General features: G+C 47.1%; 1 protein-coding gene across 1 annotated transcript in view; it reads right to left on the reverse strand.

Moving 5' to 3' along the window:
- Positions 1-19,559, reverse strand: part of OTOG (otogelin) — a 563,613-nt gene that overhangs the window by 526,182 nt on the left and 17,872 nt on the right. Inside the window, exons 3-5 of the mRNA XM_069768186.1 lie at positions 943-1,049; positions 539-648; positions 172-297 (exon numbers count right to left, since the gene is read on the reverse strand). Of these exons, the coding sequence (XP_069624287.1) occupies positions 172-297; positions 539-648; positions 943-1,049 (343 nt within the window). The remainder of the gene's footprint in view (positions 1-171; positions 298-538; positions 649-942; positions 1,050-19,559) is intronic.

Genomic DNA, 19,559 nt, shown 5'->3' on the forward strand with positions numbered 1-19,559 from the left:
TGGGAAGAGGGGGTCGGAAAGGCCAACAGAGTGTGTCTGAAAGCCATGAAACTGTTAGGTAGATACTCAAACATGGCATATTCACATTATCGTGACAGTCCATGTTATTGAAGTTTCTGTGCAGAAGTCACTCCATCTCACCCAAAGAAGGCAGCGCCGGAGATGACTCACCCTCTGGACAATAGCAGCCATCCACACACGAGATCTCGCTGTCCATACACAACTTCCTCTGGTGGCACGAGGTGGGGCAACATTCGATGCATTCACTGTACGCCAGGCCGGCGCCACAGGAGACATCTGCCATGGATTAGAAACATAGGAGACACAAGGGATAGGATTAGATACATGGCTCAGCAGACGGTATCACTCAGGATAGGATTAGATACACAGCTCAGCAGACAGTATCACACAGGATAGAATTAGATACACAGCTAAGCAGACAGAATCACACAGGATGGGATTAGATACACGGCTCAGCAGTTGGTATAACACAGGACAGGATTAGATACAGGAGATACGCTGACAGGGTATAATGTACCGCATTTTCTGTAGATCTCCCTCCACCCCTGCAGCGGGTGTCCGGCGTGGGCGCAGGCTCGGGCATACTCGGTCATTGCTCGGCACCATGTGCTTACTTCACTATTTGACCTGGAATCAAACACAAATAGTGAACAGTCTAGGACACGCGGATGAGCAATCCCCAGATCAGCCCCCACAATTCCATGAGTCCTGCAGAAGACGCCTGATTTGGACCCCCATTACTGAACACTCAGTAATGACCAGTTTAGATGGAGCCCAGAATCTCGCCTCCCCAAAAACTCCCAGTCCGGCATCGCTCCATGCATAAAGGCATCTCGCTCCATATAGCAGGAGACGTTCCTTAAATCCTTCCTATAGATTTAATCTGAAGACATGATAAATGGGGCCAGGCCACGTACTCACATGCACAGGTCATCCTCGCAGCTCGCCGTGTAGGGTAGCGGGCTCACAAACTCATGGCAACTCTGAAATGGAGCCTGAAGTAAGGAAGCACAGAGAGTGCGGGCCACCTATGACGAAACAAAGCTGCCATCATCATGGACTGTCCCCAGAAATGTAACCCAGACTGCCGCACCATGATGGAGACGTGGATGATGGAGATCACACAATGGAGACACGTTTCCTTTGTTTCATCCTTTGCAAATCAGTATCAATATTTACAAAACCTCTGGATTCTTCTGGAGTCTGAGCCTCGTGCAGAAGTCCCGTCACCACTAGGGTTGAGCGACTTAGTTTTTTAGGGTCGAGTCGGGTTTCACGAAACCCGACTTTCTCAAAAGTCTGGTCGAGTGAAATCGGCCGATCCTATTGAAAAGTCGGGGTCGGGGATCGGCCGAAACTCAAAACCCAATGAAAGTCTATGGTTTTTTTTTTTTTTTTACATTTCCTTCAGGGCGATATAGCTTTAAAGCCGGTAATTCAATTGTCGGCTTTTGCTATCTCCTTCCTAAACCCGACATGATATGTGACATGGTTACATACAGTAAACCATGTCATATCCCCATTTTTTTGCATATTCCACACTACTAATGTTAGTAGTGTATGTGCAAAATTTCGGCGCTCTAGCTCTAAAATTTAAGGGTTGAATCGCAGAAAAAATTGGCGTGGGCTCCCGCGCAATTTTCTCCGCCAGAGTAGTAAAGCCAGTGACTGAGGGCAGATATTAATAGCCTGGAGAGGGTCCATGGTTATTGACCCCCCCTGGCTAAAAACATCTGCCCCAGCCACCCCAGAAAAGGCACATCTGGAAGATGCGCCTATTCTGGCACTTGGCCACTCTCTTCCCATTCCCCTGTAGCGGTGGGATATGAGGTAATGAAGGGTTAATGCCACCTTGCTATTGTAAGGCGACATTAAGCCAGATTAATAATGGAGAGGCGTCAATTATGACACCTATCCATTATTAATCCAATTGTATGAAAGAGTTAAAAAAAAACACACATTATAAAAAATTATTTTAATGAAATAAAGACACTGTTTGTTTTAATATTTTATTGTACGCTCAATCCACTGGCTTAAGACCCTCACTCTGTAACAAATAAAAAATAATAAACCAACAATTTATTGAGACAGGTTTTTTGGGTTATCAGGAGTTGTATGCCAAAATCATCAGAATTAAAACAATAAAAGACCTGACAAATTTCAGTTGGTGGATAATGAATCTATAATATATGAAAGTTTAATTGTAATCATTACATTATGGTAAATAATGAAATTTAACACTATATGCTAATTTTTTGAGAAGGACCTATATATATATATATATATATATATATATATATATATATATATATATACATACATACATACATACATACATACACACACATACATACAGCAGCATGCATTATTAAATTACAAAGGAGGACATGCTTAAGGGGTTAGAGGTGTAGCATAGTCCCTGTAACCCCTTACATTCCCCCTTTCTTTTACCATTGTCATCCCCGACAATCTTACACTAAAATACAACTTTATTATGTTACAATAAATACTCCACACAGAAATACGTTAAAGTGAGTAGCATATTTATATTCGTGCAACGTGAGCCGGGTCCATATGGAGCAACAGTCCACTCCTTTAATAAAAACTAAAGCCAGTCCTCAGATGGTTTCCTAAATTAGAACCAATGTTCCAATTAGTGACCCCTTTTCATTAGGGTCCAAAGTCTTAAAGGGGTGGTCCTCCTTCTTTTGAGCGGAGCACCATCTCTTTAAAGGGAACCTGTCACCCCGAAAATCGCGGGTGAGGTAAGCCCACCGGCATCAGGGGCTTATCTGCAGCATTCTGTAATGCTGTAGATAAGCCCCCGATGTTACCTGAAAAAGGAGAAAAAGACGTTCTATTATACTCACCCAGGGGCGGTCCCGCTGCTGGTCAGGTCAGATGGGCGTCTCCGGTCCGCTGCGGCGCCTCCTATCTTCTTTCCATGACGTCCTCTTCTGATCTTCAGCCACGGCTCCGGCGCAGGCGTACTTTGCTCTGCCCTGTTGAGGGCAGACAAAGTACTGCAGTGCGCAGGCGCCGGGCCTCTGACCTTTCCGGCGCCTGCGCACTGCAGTACTATCCTCTGCCCTCAAGAGGGCAGAGCAAAGTACGCCTGCGCCGGAGCCGTGGCTGAAGATCAGAAGAGGACGTCATGGAAAGAAGATGGGAGGCGCCGCAGCGGACCGGAGACGCCCATCCGACCTGACCAGCAGCGGGACCGCCCCTGGGTGAGTATAATATAACGTCTTTTTCTCCTTTTTCAGGTAACATCGGGGGCTTATCTACACCATTACAGAATGCTGCAGATAAGCCCCTGATGCCGGTGGGCTTACCTCACCTACGATTTTCGGGGTGACAGGTGCCCTTTAATGATGTGCACGCAGCCTGAAAAGAAAACGCAGTCTGTTGTGGCAGCCTACACACAGCACCGTAGTTCCACAAAGGCCAAGTCCTGCTATCCAGCAGAAGTGCGCAACGGACGCAACAAAACAAAAACTGAACATAACTCCTCTCTTCCGACCGTATTACTCCTGACTTTGGAAGCGCATCTGGGCTCCTTTACCCATGGGGACGCAGAACCATCCCATACTAGCGTAGTGCAACAAGGACAACTGTCCATAGTTTTTACCGTTATAAGCACATAGCTCACCGGTACACATCCCGTAACGCTTTTTCATCAGTGCTTCTGGCTTGAGTACAGCCTGAGGGGGACTCTACAGCTGCAGAGCCTGTTGTCCACCATGGGGTAACAGAGTCAGAGTAGAGAGGAGTATCTGTAAGGGCAGCCGTCTGCTCTCGTCTTGACTCCAACATCCTTTCCTCCTTACATAAAGTCACAGCTACGGCACAGTATCCCCTGGGAGTCTTTAAAGAAGGAGACCTAATCCCCCTCCAGTAAGGGTCTCCCATGTTTCACGGAAGCAGTGTTGATATAGACCTTATCGTCCATGCCTGCCTCCCGTATAAAACCATATCCTCTCTCAATGTTGGCATAGACCAACTGGCCCCGAGATCAACGCCTGGCCATAGCGTCCTCTCCACGTTGGTGTAGTTAGGCCCAAATCTCCTTCTCACGTCTCTTTTTCTGGGCAATAATGTCTGAGATCCAGACTGATCCGGCCAGATCCGTCTCGCAGGTGCTGTATCCCTCCGCGGCTGCACTCCATGACTCCCAAGGATGAAGTGCCACCTTGGCCTCCGCTTCCAGTCTTGGCTCCTCCGGGGTTGTCTGTTCCCGATCCCAGCGGTTGCATCACCAGTTCCCGGCGAAAAGGTTCCGTCCCTCAAAGACATTCTGGCTCCAGACACCGCGATAGTTCCAGCTTTCCGTGCCGCTGCTTCGCTCCAGCATCCTCCCCAGACGGAGGCTCCTCTGGGGCAGTCGCTGTCTCCAGCTCTCGGGGTTGGTGCTCCCGCTTGCGATGTTGTGGCAACCCGGGCTCCAGCAGCCGCCGGCAAGGCTCTACAACTGGTGGCGAGTAGTCCTCTCCAACTTCCTCCTCCGGTCGTCTGGGACATATCTTCTCTTCCTGCCGCCATTTCCACTCGATGTGGCCTATCCTTCTGTAGTGATGGTGGCAGGAGTGGTGCAATGCTGCCGGCGCCGTACTTCATAGTGACGCCTGGCAGCTGCACACGGGTTGTTCTTCTGGGCCCTACACTTCCCAGGATAGGGTCACTTCCTGCCGCTCTGCCCATTTTCTTGATACCTGCTGCAAGGGGCGAGTTCTTCTTTTTCACCGCACCCACCAGGGGTGGTCACCCTGGTCAGGCCTTAGACTTTTCCAGACAGCTTCTTGGGCCAATTCTCCATCGGGGTGCCCACGAGGGGAGGGAACAGAGTTGTTGTCCTCTAATTGCCCCCCATTATCCACCATCTCTAGAGCCACCATCTTAGCCCATAAAAAGTCATTCTCTTTAGTATTTCTAGACAAGTCTGGCATCTTAGACACATTTGGCAAATCACTGGCATCCACGGTAACTTCATCTCTTTCTCTTCGGGACAGATCAATCACATTGTCCATAGGTTTCCCACACAGCACTGCTTTGGCATCCTGCCGACTATGCCAAAGCTCTGCAGGCCCTGGCCTTCCCCCACATAAGCATCATATCCCTTTAACAGCTCCCCTGCTGCTCCATTCTCTGCACAGGCAGATCTTCTGGTCGACTCCAGAAGGACTGCTCCGGTCCCTCAGAGAATAACTGAGACACAGTCCAAGTGTAACTTCAAACACAACAGCTTACTTTCGTTTCCTCACAGCTCATCCAGTTCCATTACAAGAGATACATCGGGTTTTACAGTATACGTCACTTCAGCTTTCCCTCACTTCCTTTCCTTGTCACAGCTCGGGTCCTACCGTCTCATATGGCATTTCAGTGCCCTCCCTGTCCAGATTCCTTGCCTCATGTGGGGGTTTCCTCAGCAGCTGTTTCGCCCCAGCTCCGAGGGCATCAGCCCACGCAATCATCTGCCACATGGCAAGCGACCTGCCCGTCTTTCCTGCCGTGTCTCCTGATAAATATAACCTTCGTCCAGAATCTGCTGATGCTTGTATGTCTCTGGCCAAGCTGGTAATGGGGGTGCTAGATGGCTGGGCACTAAGCTTAAGCACCAATGTTGTGGGGTATTTATCTGGCTTCTGGGTATTTAAGCGCTTCTGCGCTTTACGGGCGCCCAGGCCTTTCTGACTGGAAGGTCCCTTCCTCTAACCTAAGAGACCCCTCCTACATTAACTATGAACAGGGTGACTAGACTAAGGACTGTACCCCCATCTAGTGGCTTTAGCACTAACTGCACTGTCCCTATAATATACATTGTGCAGCAAAAAGACATGTAGCACACCTAGATATATACATACAGCAGCATACATTATTATGTAACAAAGGAGGACATGATTAAGGGGGTAGGGGTGTAGCATATTCCCTGTAACCCCTTACACCTGTACACGTGTACAGTGTTTTGATACCTGCATAAGTGGGGACGCCCATGCAGTGTTGTGAATTTCCCAAAGGTTCTCTGTCTTGGTGTTGCTTCTCTGATATTCCAGATGGATGATGTTTAAAGCCCCTTGGTGATGATCTATGATGTGAGTATATGTACTTAATCATTTTATGTAGTTAATCTTTATATGTACTTAACCTTTGAATGTTAAAATATACAAAAGTGTATGCAATCATACTATTCAATCATACTATTCCTTTAATGTACTTTAAAATAAAATTGTGTTATATCACAAGTAGTATTCCTTCTTCAAAGCCGTATCCGAACCTTAGTGTTAAAAACTTGGCAATACAGGGGCTGCTGGGGCCATCATACAGAGTAAGAGGATACTGGGGGCCATCATATAAAGTGGGGTGCTGCTGGAGGCAATCACACAGTGTGGGGGCTGCTTGAGGCCATCACACAGTGTGGGGGCTGCTGGAGGCCATCATAGAGAGTGAGGGGCTGCTGGGGGACATCATACAGAGTGGGAGGCCATCATACAAGGTGGGGGCTACTGGGATCCAATATCCATTATAGGGGACTACTGGAGGTCATCATACAGTGTGTGGGAGCTACTGGGTTCTGTGGCACCCTTGGGGTCCAGTCGCCACAGAGGTACTGCACCTCACCCAGAGGTGTGGTATCCCACTCTCGAGTAAGGAGGGAGCACTACCCAGGACTAACACTCACATACAACACACACCAGTTCAGTCGGGGCACCTGGACGTACCCTTAGGGAGGAAGACCTCATCCCAGGCTGGACAGAAATGGGTGGTGGGAGTGGGTGGGGTAGGTAGAGTAGGGGAGGAGCTAATTAGGAGGGAAAGTTAGATTGAGAGGAGAAGAGGAGCTAAGTAGATGTGAGGGTCTGCAGCTCCTGACAGCCTGAAGAGAGAATTGAGAAGGAGAGATTGAAGGAAGCTCCCTGAAGGACAGAAGGGGTCCTAGGGGCACGGGAAGTGCACAAACCACCCATTGGGACCGTATCCAGATGTGGAGGGACCAGGTCGCAGTTAGGGGACCGGCCCCAACTTAGTGGAATACTGTACTTCAAGTTCAGCTAAGAAACCGGAGGCTGTGGCTTTGCAAGAAGAACACACATCCACCCATACTTCGCCAAAAAGGCAGCCATATAGAATCCAAGGGACTCAGAGAACGTCGCCTGACCAGGTTCGTGGCTGCTGGCTTGGGACACTGTGGGTTAGGCGCTGGTAGGAGAAGTGGAAGCAAGCGTAGTGAGACGGCCAGAGAAAGGCATACGAAAGGAGTCCTGGAAAGGTGCATCCCTGTTGTGAATTCTGTGGCAGAGCTCCCTCCTGTGGTCACGAGTGGTACTGCGGCTTCTGAGTTTCCTTCCTCAGGTAACGAGGTTAAGTCGTTAGGTGCTGCTCTATTTAACTCCACCTAGTTCTTTGTTCCTGGCCTCCAGTCAATGTTCCAGTATTGGTCTTGCTCTCTCCTGGATCGTTCTTGTGGCCTGTCTGCCCTGCATAAGCGAAGTTCTGCTTGTGTTACTTTTGTTTGCTATATTTTCTGTCCAGCTTGCTATATTGGTTTTTCTTGCTTGCTGGAAGCTCTGAGACGCAGAGGGAGCACCTCCGTACCGTTAGTCCGTGCGGAGGGTCTTTTTGCGCCCTCTGCGTGGTTGTTTGTAGGTTTTTGTGCTGACCAAAGCTATCTTTCCTATCCTCGGTCTATTCAGTAAGTCGGGCCTCACTTTGCTAAAACCTATTTCATCTCTGTGTTTGTGTTTTCATCTTTACTCACAGTCATTATATGTGGTGGGCTGCCTTTTCCTTTGGGGAATTTCTCTGAGGCAAGGTAGGCTTATTTTTCTATCTTCAGGGCTAGCTAGTTTCTCAGGCTGTGCCCGAGGCGCCTAGGTCAGGTCAGGAGCGCTCCATGGCTACCTCTAGTGTGGTGTGATAGGACAAGCTCTGAAACGTGGGAGCCCTGCTGTCCCTAATCCCTAATCCTATGTTATTTGTAACTATCAGGTCACTTGTGTGCCCTTAACCACCAGGTCCATTGTGTTTCTGAATCACCAGTTCATAACAGTACTAGAGGCCCAAAGTACTAATGCTTCTCAATAGAGGGAAAATAGAAGTTCTGAGACCATTTTTTTTTCTTTGCACTGTGTTTTGTCTTTCTTTTCCCCTAGACATTTGGGTGGTTCAGGACACAGGTGTAGTGATGGACATTAAAGGTCTGTCTTCTTGTGTGGATAATCTCACTGCAAGAGTACAAAAAATTCGAGACATTATGGTTCAGAAATCTATGTTAGAACCTAGAATTCCTATTCCTGAGTTATTTTCTGGAGATAGAGCTAAGTTTCTGAATTTCAAAAATAATTGCAAACTGTTTCTGGCTTTGAAACCCCGTTCCTCTGGTGACCCAGTACAACAAGTTAAGATCATTATTTCTTTATTACATGGCGACCCTCAAGACTGGGCATTTTCCCTTGCGCCAGGAGATCCTGCATTATGTGATATTGATGCGTTTTTTCTGGCGCTCGGATTGCTGTATGATGAACCTAATTCAGTGGATCAGGCAGAGAAAAATTTGCTGGCTCTGTGTCAGGGTCGGGATGAGGTAGAGATATATTGTCAGAAGTTTAGGAACTGGTCTGTGCTCACTCAATGGAATGAATGTGCGCTGGCAGCAATTTTCAGAAAAGGTCTCTCTGAAGCCCTTAAGGATGTCATGGTGGGATTTCCTATGCCTGCTGGTCTGAATGAGTCTATGTCTTTGGCCATTCAGATCGGTCGACGCTTGCGTGAGCGCAAAACTGTGCACCATTTCGCGGTATTATCTGAGCATGGACCTGAGCCTATGCAGTGCGATAGGACTTTGACCAGAGCTGAACGGCAAGAACACAGACGTCAGAATGGGCTGTGTTTTTACTGTGGTGATTCCACTCATGCTATCTCCGATTGTCCTAAGCGCTGGGGTTGTCAGGGGGTACATGGTGATGTTCCATTTCTGTCTATTTCATCATCCACCCCTTCTGAGGTCCCAGAGTTCTTGTCGGATTACCGGGATGTATTTGATGAGCCCAAGTCCGATACCCTACCTCCGCATAGGGATTGTGATTGTGCTATCGATTTGATTCCTGGTAGTAAGTTTCCTAAAGGTCGACTGTTTAATTTGTCTGTGCCTGAGCACGCCGCTATGCGGAGTTACGTAAAGGAATCCTTGGAGAAGGGTCATATTCGCCCGTCATCGTCGCCATTGGGAGCAGGGTTCTTTTTTGTGGCCAAGAAGGATGGTTCGCTGAGACCTTGTATTGATTACCGCCTTCTAAATAAAATCACGGTCAAATTTCAGTACCCCTTGCCGCTGCGGTCTGATTTGTTTGCTCGGATTAAGGGGGCTAGTTGGTTCACCAAGATAGATCTTCGTGGTGCGTATAATCTTGTGCGTATTAAACAGGGCGATGAATGGAAAACAGCATTTAATACGCCCGAGGGCCATTTTGAGTACCTGGTTATGCCATTCGGGCTTTCTAATGCTCCATCAGTGTTTCAGTCCTTTATGCATGACATCTTCCGAGAGTACCTGGATAAATTCCTGATTGTATACTTGGATGATATTTTGGTCTTCTCGGATGATTGGGAGTCTCACGTGAAGCAGGTCAGAATGGTGTTCCAGGTCCTGCGTGCGAATTCTTTGTTTGTGAAGGGGTCAAAGTGTCTCTTTGGTGTTCAGAAGGTTTCATTTTTGGGTTTCATTTTTTCCCCTTCTACTATCATAGTAACATAGTAACATAGTTAGTAAGGCCGAAAAAAGACATTTGTCCATCCAGTTCAGCCTATATTCCATCATAATAAATCCCCAGATCTACGTCCTTCTACAGAACCTAATTGTATGATACAATATTGTTCTGCTCCAGGAAGACATCCAGGCCTCTCTTGAACCCCTCGACTGAGTTCGCCATCACCACCTCCTCAGGCAAGCAATTCCAGATTCTCACTGCCCTAACAGTAAAGAATCCTCTTCTATGTTGGTGGAAAAACCTTCTCTCCTCCAGACGCAAAGAATGCCCCCTTGTGCCCGTCACCTTCCTTGGTATAAACAGATCCTCAGCGAGATATTTGTATTGTCCCCTTATATACTTATACATGGTTATTAGATCGCCCCTCAGTCGTCTTTTTTCTAGACTAAATAATCCTAATTTCGCTAATCTATCTGGGTATTGTAGTTCTCCCATCCCCTTTATTAATTTTGTTGCCCTCCTTTGTACTCTCTCTAGTTCCATTATATCCTTCCTGAGCACCGGTGCCCAAAACTGGACACAGTACTCCATGTGCGGTCTAACTAGGGATTTGTACAGAGGCAGTATAATGCTCTCATCATGTGTATCCAGACCTCTTTTAATGCACCCCATGATCCTGTTTGCCTTGGCAGCTGCTGCCTGGCACTGGCTGCTCCAGGTAAGTTTATCATTAACTAGGATCCCCAAGTCCTTCTCCCTGTCAGATTTACCCAGTGGTTTCCCATTCAGTGTGTAATGGTGATATTGATTCCTTCTTCCCATGTGTATAGCCTTACATTTATCATTGTTAAACCTCATCTGCCACCTTTCAGCCCAAGTTTCCAACTTATCCAGATCCATCTGTAGCAGAATACTATCTTCTCTTGTATTAACTGCTTTACATAGTTTTGTATCATCTGCAAATATCGATATTTTACTGTGTAAACCTTCTACCAGATCATTAATGAATATGTTGAAGAGAACAGGTCCCAATACTGACCCCTGCGGTACCCGAGATGGACCCTGTTAAAGTTCAGGCCATTTATGATTGGACTCAGCCGACATCTCTGAAGAGTCTGCAAAAGCTCCTGGGTTTTGCTAATTTTTATCGTCGCTTCATCAATAATTTTTCTAGTATTGCTAAACCATTGACCGATTTGACCAAGAAGGGTGCTGATGTGGTCAATTGGTCTTCTGCTGCTGTGGAAGCTTTTCAAGAGTTGAAGCGTCGTTTTTCTTCTGCCCCTGTGTTGTGCCAACCAGATGTTTCGCTCCCGTTCCAGGTCGAGGCTGATGCTTCTGAGATTGGAGCAGGGGCTGTTTTGTCGCAAAGAAGTTCTGATGGCTCGGTGATGAAACCATGCGCCTTCTTTTCCAGGAAGTTTTCGCCTGCTGAGCGTAATTATGATGTTGGCAATCGAGAGTTGCTGGCCATGAAGTGGGCATTCGAGGAGTGGCGTCATTGGCTTGAAGGAGCTAAGCATCGCGTGGTGGTCTTGACTGATCACAAGAACTTGACTTATCTCGAGTCTGCCAAACTGTTGAATCCTAGACAGGCTCGTTGGTCGCTGTTTTTCTCCCGTTTTGACATCGTGGTTTCGTACCTTCCGGGCTCTAAAAATGTGAAGGCGTATGCCCTGTCTAGGAGTTTTGTGCCCGACTCTCCGGGTTTGTCTGAGCCGGCGGGTATTCTCAAAGAGGGGGTAATTTTGTCTGCCATCTCATCTGATTTGTGGCGGGTGCTGCAAAAATTTCAGGCTAATAGGCCTGACCGTTGCCCAGACTGTTTGTCCCTGATAAATGGACAAATAAAGTGATCTCTGAGGTTCATTGTTCGGTGTTGGCTGGTCATCCTGGAATCTTTGGTACCAGAGATTTGGTGGCAAGATCCTTTTGGTGGCCATCTCTGTCGCGGGATGTGCGTTAGTTTGTGCAGTCCTGTGGGATTTGTGCTCGGGCTAAGCCCTGCTGTTCTCGTGCCAGTGGGTTGATTTTGCCCGTGCCAGTCCCGAAGAGGCCCTGGACACATCTCTATGGATTTTATTTTGGATCTCCCAGTCTCTCAAAAAATGTCGGTCATTTGGGTGGTTTGTGATCGCTTCTCTAAGATGGTCCATTTGGTACCCTTGTCTAAATTGCCTTCCTCCTCTGATTTGGTGCCATTGTTCTTCCAGCATGTGGTTCGTTTACATGGCATTCCGGAGAACATCGTTTCTGACAGAGGTTCCCAGTTTGTTTCGAGGTTTTGGCGAGCCTTTTGTGCTAGGATGGGCATTGATTTGTCTTTTTCCTCGGCTTTCCATCCTCAGACAAATGGCCAGACTGAACGAACCAATCAGACCTTGGAAACATATCCGAGATGTTTTGTTTCTGCTGATCAGGATGATTGGGTGTCCTTTTTGCCTTTGGCTGAGTTCGCCCTTAATAAATCGGGCCAGCTCGGCTACTTTGGTTTCGCCGTTTTTCTGCAATTCTGGTTTCCATCCTCGTTTCTCTTCAGGGCAGGTTGAGTCTTCTGACTGAACTGGTGTGGATACTGTGGTGGATAGGTTGCAGCAGATTTGGACTCATGTGGTGGACAATTTGACATTGTCTCAGGAGAAGGCTCAACGTTTCGCTAACCGCAGGCGCTGTGTGGGTCCCCGACTTCGTGTTGGGGATTTGGTTTGGTTGTCATCTCGTTATATTCCTATGAAAGTTTCCTCTCCTAAGTTTAAGCCTCGTTTCATTGGTCCGTATAGGATTTCTGAGGTTCTTAATCCTGTGTCTTTTCGTTTGACCCTTCCAGCTTTTTTTTCCATCCATAACGTATTCCATAGATAATTGTTGCGGAGATACGTGGCACCTGTGGTTCCATCCGTTGATCCTCCTGCCCCGGTTTTGGTTGAGGGGGAGTTGGAGTATATAGTGGAGAAGATTTTGGATTCTCGTATTTCGAGACGGAAACTTCAGTACCTGGTTAAGTAGAAGGGTTATGGTCAGGAAGATAATTCCTGGGTCTTTGCCTCTGATGTTCATGCTGCCGATCAGGTTCGTGCCTTTCATTTGGCTCATCCTGGTCGGCCTGGGGGCTCTGGTGAGGGTTCGGTGACCCCTCCTCAAGGGGGGGGTACTGTTGTGAATTCTGTGGTCAAGCTCCCTCCTGTGGTCATGAGTGGTACTTCGGCTGGTTCTGTCTATGAGCTTCCTTTGGTGGATGTGAGTGGGGCTGCGGTTTCTGAGTTTCCTTCCTCAGGTGACTAGGTTAAGTCGTTAGAGCAGCACCTATTTAACTCCACCTAGTTCTTTGTTCCTGGCCTCCAGTCAATGTTTCAGTATTGGTCTTGCTCTCTCCTGGATCGTTCCTGTGGCCTGTCTGCCCTGCATAAGCCAAGTTCTGCTTGTGTTACTTTTGTTTGCTATATTTTCTGTCCAGCTTGCTATATTGGTTTTTCTTGCTTGCTGGAAGCTCTGAGACGCAGAGGGAGCACCTCCGTACCGTTAGTTGGTGCGGAGGGTCTTTTTGCCCCTCTGCGTGGTTGTTTGTAGGTTTTTGTGCTGACCAAAGCTATCTTTCCTATCCTCGGTCCATTCTGTAAGTCGGGCCTCACTTTGCTAAAACCTATTTCATCTCTGTGTTTGTGTTTTCATCTTTACTCACAGTCATTATATGTGGTGGGCTGCCTTTTCCTTTGGGGAATTTCTCTGAGGCAAGGTAGGCTTATTTTTCTATCTTCAGGGCTAGCTAGTTTCTCAGGCTGTGCCCGAGGCGCCTAGGTCTGGTCAGGAGCGCTCCACGGCTACCTCTAGTGTGGTATGATAGGATTAGGGATTGCGGTCAGCAGAGTTCCCACGTCTCAGAGCTTGTCCTATGTTATTTGTAACTATCAGGTCACTTGTGTGCTCTTAACCACCAGGTCCATTGTGTTTCTGAATCACCAGTTCATAACACATCCCAATTTACCTGGGAGTTTGCTGGACCACTAACCTGAAGAACACAGCATCAGACTGACGTTTGTGGACTGGAAAACTCTGAATAAAAGTGGAAACTGCATCTTACTGTGTCCTTGCGTTATTCCTACAACACCTGCCCGGCCTACCACAACCACCATCATCTCATCACTTATACAAACAGTTGCCCTGGGGTTTAGCTCTGCCTGTGGAGAGCTGTACCAACTCTGCTGCATCACCATCAGCCCCAGCGGACTCTGAAGCAGCGTTGGCTAACACCTTTATTGCGGAGTACCACAGGTGGTGTCACCAACAATCTCCTAGAAACTTTATTTCCCCTTTATTTCCCCTTTAATTGGATGCCCAGGGCCACGGACCAGGTCACTGCTGCCGTGACAACACCCCCTTTAAGAACTGTTCGAACCGGCCCAGCCCGAGTACCACAATGCCCTTGGGGGCACTCCAGTTCCATCATACAGAGTGGGAGGACACTGGGGGGCCATCATATTGAATGTGGGGCTACTGGGGTCCATTATGCAGTTCATGGGGGCTACTGCACACATGGGGCATTATTACTTTCTAAGGGGCAAAATAAGGGCACTGTTTTGTAGGGCATTTTCACATGACATTAATAATTTCTAGAGGTCTGTTTTATCAACTAACTGGCACAGAGAAAGCATTTTACTTTGTAGAAGGCACAGAGGTGGGCAATATTATGTGGGCCACCAGGAGGAGCAGTAATGGGGTCACTTATGGCAGCAGTGGCTCAGTATTGGGGTATCAGCAGGATGAGGTCTCAGATGGGTCTTTGCCGTAATCTCACCGATGAAGCTGTACTAGAAATTAGCGCAATATATACGTGTGTATATATATATATATATATATATATATATATATATATATATATATATATATATATATATATATATATATATATATATATATACACACACAGGTCCTTCTCAAAAAATTAGCATATAGTGTTAAATTTCATTATTTACCATAATGTAATGATTACAATTAAACTTTCATATATTATAGATTCATTATCCACCAACTGAAATTTGTCAGGTCTTTTATTGTTTTAATACTGATGATTTTGGCATACAACTCCTGATAACCCAAAAAACCTGTCTCAATAAATTAGCATATTTCACCCATCCAATCAAATAAAAGTGTTTTTTAATAACAAACAAAAAAACCATCAAATAATAATGTTCAGTTATGCACTCAATACTTGGTCGGGAATCCTTTGGCAGAAATGACTGCTTCAATGCGGCGTGGCATGGAGGCAATCAGCCTGTGACACTGCTGAGATGTTATGGAGGCCCAGGATGCTTCAATAGCGGCCTTAAGCTCATCCAGAGTGTTGGGTCTTGCGTCTCTCAACTTTCTCTTCACAATATCCCACAGATTCTCTATGGGGTTCAGGTCAGGAGAGTTGGCAGGCCAATTGAGCACAGTAATACCATGGTCAGTAAACCATTTACCAGTGGTTTTGGCACTGTGAGCAGGTGCCAGGTCGTGCTGAAAAATGAAATCTTCATCTCCATAAAGCATTTCAGCCGATGGAAGCATGAAGTGCTCCAAAATCTCCTGATAGCTAGCTGCATTGACCCTGCCCTTGATGAAACACAGTGGACCAACACCAGCAGCTGACATGGCACCCCACACCATCATTGACTGTGGGTACTTGACACTGGACTTCAGGCATTTTGGCATTTCCTTCTCCCCAGTCTTCCTCCAGACTCTGGCACCTTGATTTCCGAATGACATGCAAAATTTGCTTTCATCAGAAAAAAGTACTTGGGACCACTTAGCAACAGTCCATCTTGAACTGTCCTCCCACTTCTCCTCCTGCTCCCTCTTTGATCGGTTACAATCAGGCTTCCGTTCCCATCACTCAACTGAAACTGCCCTAACTAAAGTCACCAATGACCTACTAACTGCCAGGAGCAAGCGACACTACTCTGTCCTCCTTCTCCTGGACTTGTCTTCTGCCTTTGACACTGTAGACCACTCCCTTTTGCTACAAATCCTCTCATCCCTTGGCATCACAGACTTGGCCCTTTCCTGGATCTCGTCATATCTGACAGACCGAACATTCAGTGTCTCCCTCCCCCACACCACCTCCTCACTTCGCCCCTTGTCAGTCGGTGTTCCTCAAGGCTCTGTTCTAGGACCCCTACTCTTCTCCATCTACACTTTCGGCCTGGGACAGCTCATAGAATCCCACGGTATGCAGTACCATCTCTACGCTGACGACACGCAGATCTACCTCTCCGGACCGGACCTCTCCTCCTTACTTACCAAAATCCCGCACTGTCTGTCTGCCATTTCAGCCTTCTTTTCTGCTCGCTTTCTACAACTGAACATGGACAAAACAGAATTCATCATCTTTCCCCCATCTCACTCTACCCCTCCACCAGACCTATCCATCAATGTCAATGGCTGCTCACTATCCCCAGTCCCACACGCCCGATGCCTCGGGGTGATCCTCGACTCTGCCCTCTCTTTCAAGCCACATATCCAAGCCCTTGCCTCCTCCTGTCGTCTCAAACTCAAAAATATTTCCCGGATCCGTGCTTTCCTTGACCGCAACACTGCAAAAACGCTAGTGCATGCCCTTATCATCTCCCGCCTCGACTACTGCAATCTCCTACTCTCTGGACTCCCCTCCAATCCATCCTACACTCTGCTGCCCGACTAATCCACCTGTCCCCCCGCTATTCCCCAGCCTCTCCCCTGTGTCAAGCCCTTCACTGGCTTCCTATCGCCCAGAGACTCCAGTTCAAAACCCTCACACTGACATACAAAGCCATCCACAACCTGTCTCCTCCATACATCTGTGACATGGTCTCCCGGTACCTACCTACACGCGACCTCCGATCCTCCCAAGACCTCCTTCTCTACTCCCTTCTCATCTCTTCTTCCCATAACCGCATCCAAGACTTCTCCCGTGCTTCCCCCATACTCTGGAACTCTCTACCCCAACACATCAGACTCTCGCCTAACATAGAAACCTTCAAAAAGAACCTGAAGACCCACCTCTTCCGACAAGCCTACAGCCTGCAGTGATCCTCAACCTACTGAACAGCCGCGCAACCTGCCCTACCCTCTCCTAGTGTATCCTCACCCACCCCCTGCAGACTGTGAGCCCTCGCGGGCAGGGTCCTCCCTCCTTATGTACTCGTGTGCCTTGTTATCTGCTCATGTTTAATGTATTTGTCTATATTTGCCCCGTATTCACATGTAAAGCGCCATGGAATAAATGGCGCTATAAAAATGTATAATAATAATAATAATAATAATAATAACAGTCCAGTGCTGCTTCTCTGTAGCCCAGGTCAGGCGCCTCTGCCGCTGTTTATGGTTCAAAAGTGGCTTTACCTGGGGAATGCGGCACCTGTAGCCCATTTCCTGCACACGCCTGTGCACGATGGCTCTGGATGTTTCCACACCAGACTCAGTCCACTGCTTCCTCAGGTTCCCCAAGGTCTGGAATCGGTCCTTCTCCACAATCTTCCTCAGGGTCCGGTCTCCTCTTCTCGTTGTACAGCGTTTTCTGCCACATTGTTTCCTTCCAACAGACTTACCATTGAGGTGCCTTGATACAGCACTCTGGGAACAGCCTATTTGTTGAGAAATTTCTTTCTGGGTCTTACCCTCTTGCTTGAGGGTGTCAATGATGGCCTTCTTGACATCTGTCAGGTCGCTAGTCTTACCCATGATGGGGGTTTTGAGTAATGAACCAGGCAGGGAGTTTATAAAAGCCTCAGGTATCTTTTGCATGTGTTTAGAGTTAATTAGTTGATTCAGAAGATTAGGGTAATAGGTCGTTTAGAGAACCTTTTCTTGATATGCTAATTTATTGAGACAGGTTTTTTGGGTTATCAGGAGTTGTATGCCAAAATCATCAGTATTAAAACAATAAAAGACCTGACAAATTTCAGTTGGTGGATAATGAATCTATAATATATGAAAGTTTAATTGTAATCATTACATTATGGTAAATAATGAAATTTAACACTATATGCTAATTTTTTGAGAAGGACCTGTATATATCTCTATCATTGTCTAAGGGTTTGTCCGTCTGTCTGTCTGTCCTGGAAATCCCGGCTCTGATTGGTCGAGACCGGCACAGCATCGACGTAGAAACCCCGCGTCTGATTGGTCGAGGCCGGCAGGCCTCGACCAATCAGCAACGGGCACAGCGACGATGATGTCATAAAGGACGTAGACATCCCGCGTCTCTGATTCAGCGACGGCCACAGTATCGACGTAGATGTCATAATGGTTGCCATGGCGATGATGATGTCAAAGTTGTTGCCATGGCGATGATGTCATAATGGTTGCCATGGCGACGATGATGTCACAAAGGTTGCCTCGACCAATCAGTGACGGGTGTTGTGAATTCTGTGGCAGAGCTCCCTCCTGTGGTCACAAGGGGTACTTCGGCTGATTCTCTCTGGGAGCTTCCGTTTGTGGAGGAAACTGGTACTGCTGCTTCTGAGTTTCCTTCCTCAGGTGATCTGGTGAGGTCGTTAGGTGCTTCTCTACTTAACCCCACCTAATGCTTTGATTCATGCTTCCTGTCAATGTTCCAGTGTTGGACTTGTGTTTCTCTGGATCATTCCTGTGGCCTGCTGCTCTGCATAGCTAAGTGCTTCTTTGCTATTTGTTGCTATTTTTTCTGTCCAGCTTGTCTATTTGTTTTGCTGGAAGCTCTGGGACGCAAAGGGTGTACCTCCGTGCCGTTAGTTCGGTACGGAGGTTCTTTTCGCCCCTTTGCGTGGTTTTCTTTAGGGTTTTGTGTAGACCGCAAAGTTATCTTTCCTATCCTCGTTCTGTCTAGAATATCGGGCCTCACTTTGCTGAATCTATTTCATCCCTACGTTTGTCTTTTCATCTTACTCACAGTCATTATATGTGGGGGGCTGCCTTTTCCTTTGGGGTATTTCTCTGAGGCAAGGTAGGCTTATTTTTTCTATCTTCAGGCTAGTTAGTTTCTCAGGCTGTGCCGAGTTGCATAGGTAGCGTTAGGCGCAATCCACGGCTGCCTCTAGTTGTGTTTGGAGAGGATCAGGGATTGCGGTCTGCAGAGTTCCCACGTCTCAGAGCTCGTTCTATTATTTTGGGTTATTGTCAGATCACTGTATGTGCTCTGACCTCTATGTCCATTGTGATACTGAATTGCCTTTCATAACAGTACAGGAAGCCAAAAGTACTAATGATTCTCAATAGAGGGAAAATAGAAGTTCTGAGACCATTTTTTTTTCTTGGCTTTGTGTTTTGTCTTTTTTCCCCTAGACATTTGGGTGGTTCAGTACACAGGTATAGCGATGGACATTAGAAGTCTGTCTTCATTTGTGGATCAGCTCTTGGCAAGAGTACAAAAGATTTAAGACACTATTGATCAGAAATCTATGTTAGAACCAAGAATTCCTATTCCTGATTTGTTTTTTGGAGATAGAACTAAGTTTCTGAGTTTCAAAAATAATTGTAAGTTATTTCTGGCCTTGAAACCTCGTTCCTCTGGTGATTCAGTTCAACAGGTTTTGATTATTATTTCTTTATTACGTGGCGACCCTCAGGACTGGGCATTTTCTCTTGCGCCAGGAGATCCTGCATTAAGTAATATCAATGCGTTTTTCCTGGCGCTCGGATTGCTGTACGATGAGCCTAATTCAGTGGATCAGGCAGAAAAGAATTTGCTGGCTCTTTGTCAGGGTCAGGATGAGATAGAGGTATATTGCCAGAAATTTAGAAAATGGTCAGTGCTCACTCAATGGAATGAATCTGCGCTGGCAGCTATGTTCAGAAAGGGTCTCTCTGAAGCCCTTAAGGATGTCATGGTGGGATTTCCTA

Source organism: Ranitomeya imitator, chromosome 5 (assembly GCF_032444005.1).
Source record: "Ranitomeya imitator isolate aRanImi1 chromosome 5, aRanImi1.pri, whole genome shotgun sequence".
Lineage (NCBI taxonomy): Eukaryota > Metazoa > Chordata > Amphibia > Anura > Dendrobatidae > Ranitomeya > Ranitomeya imitator.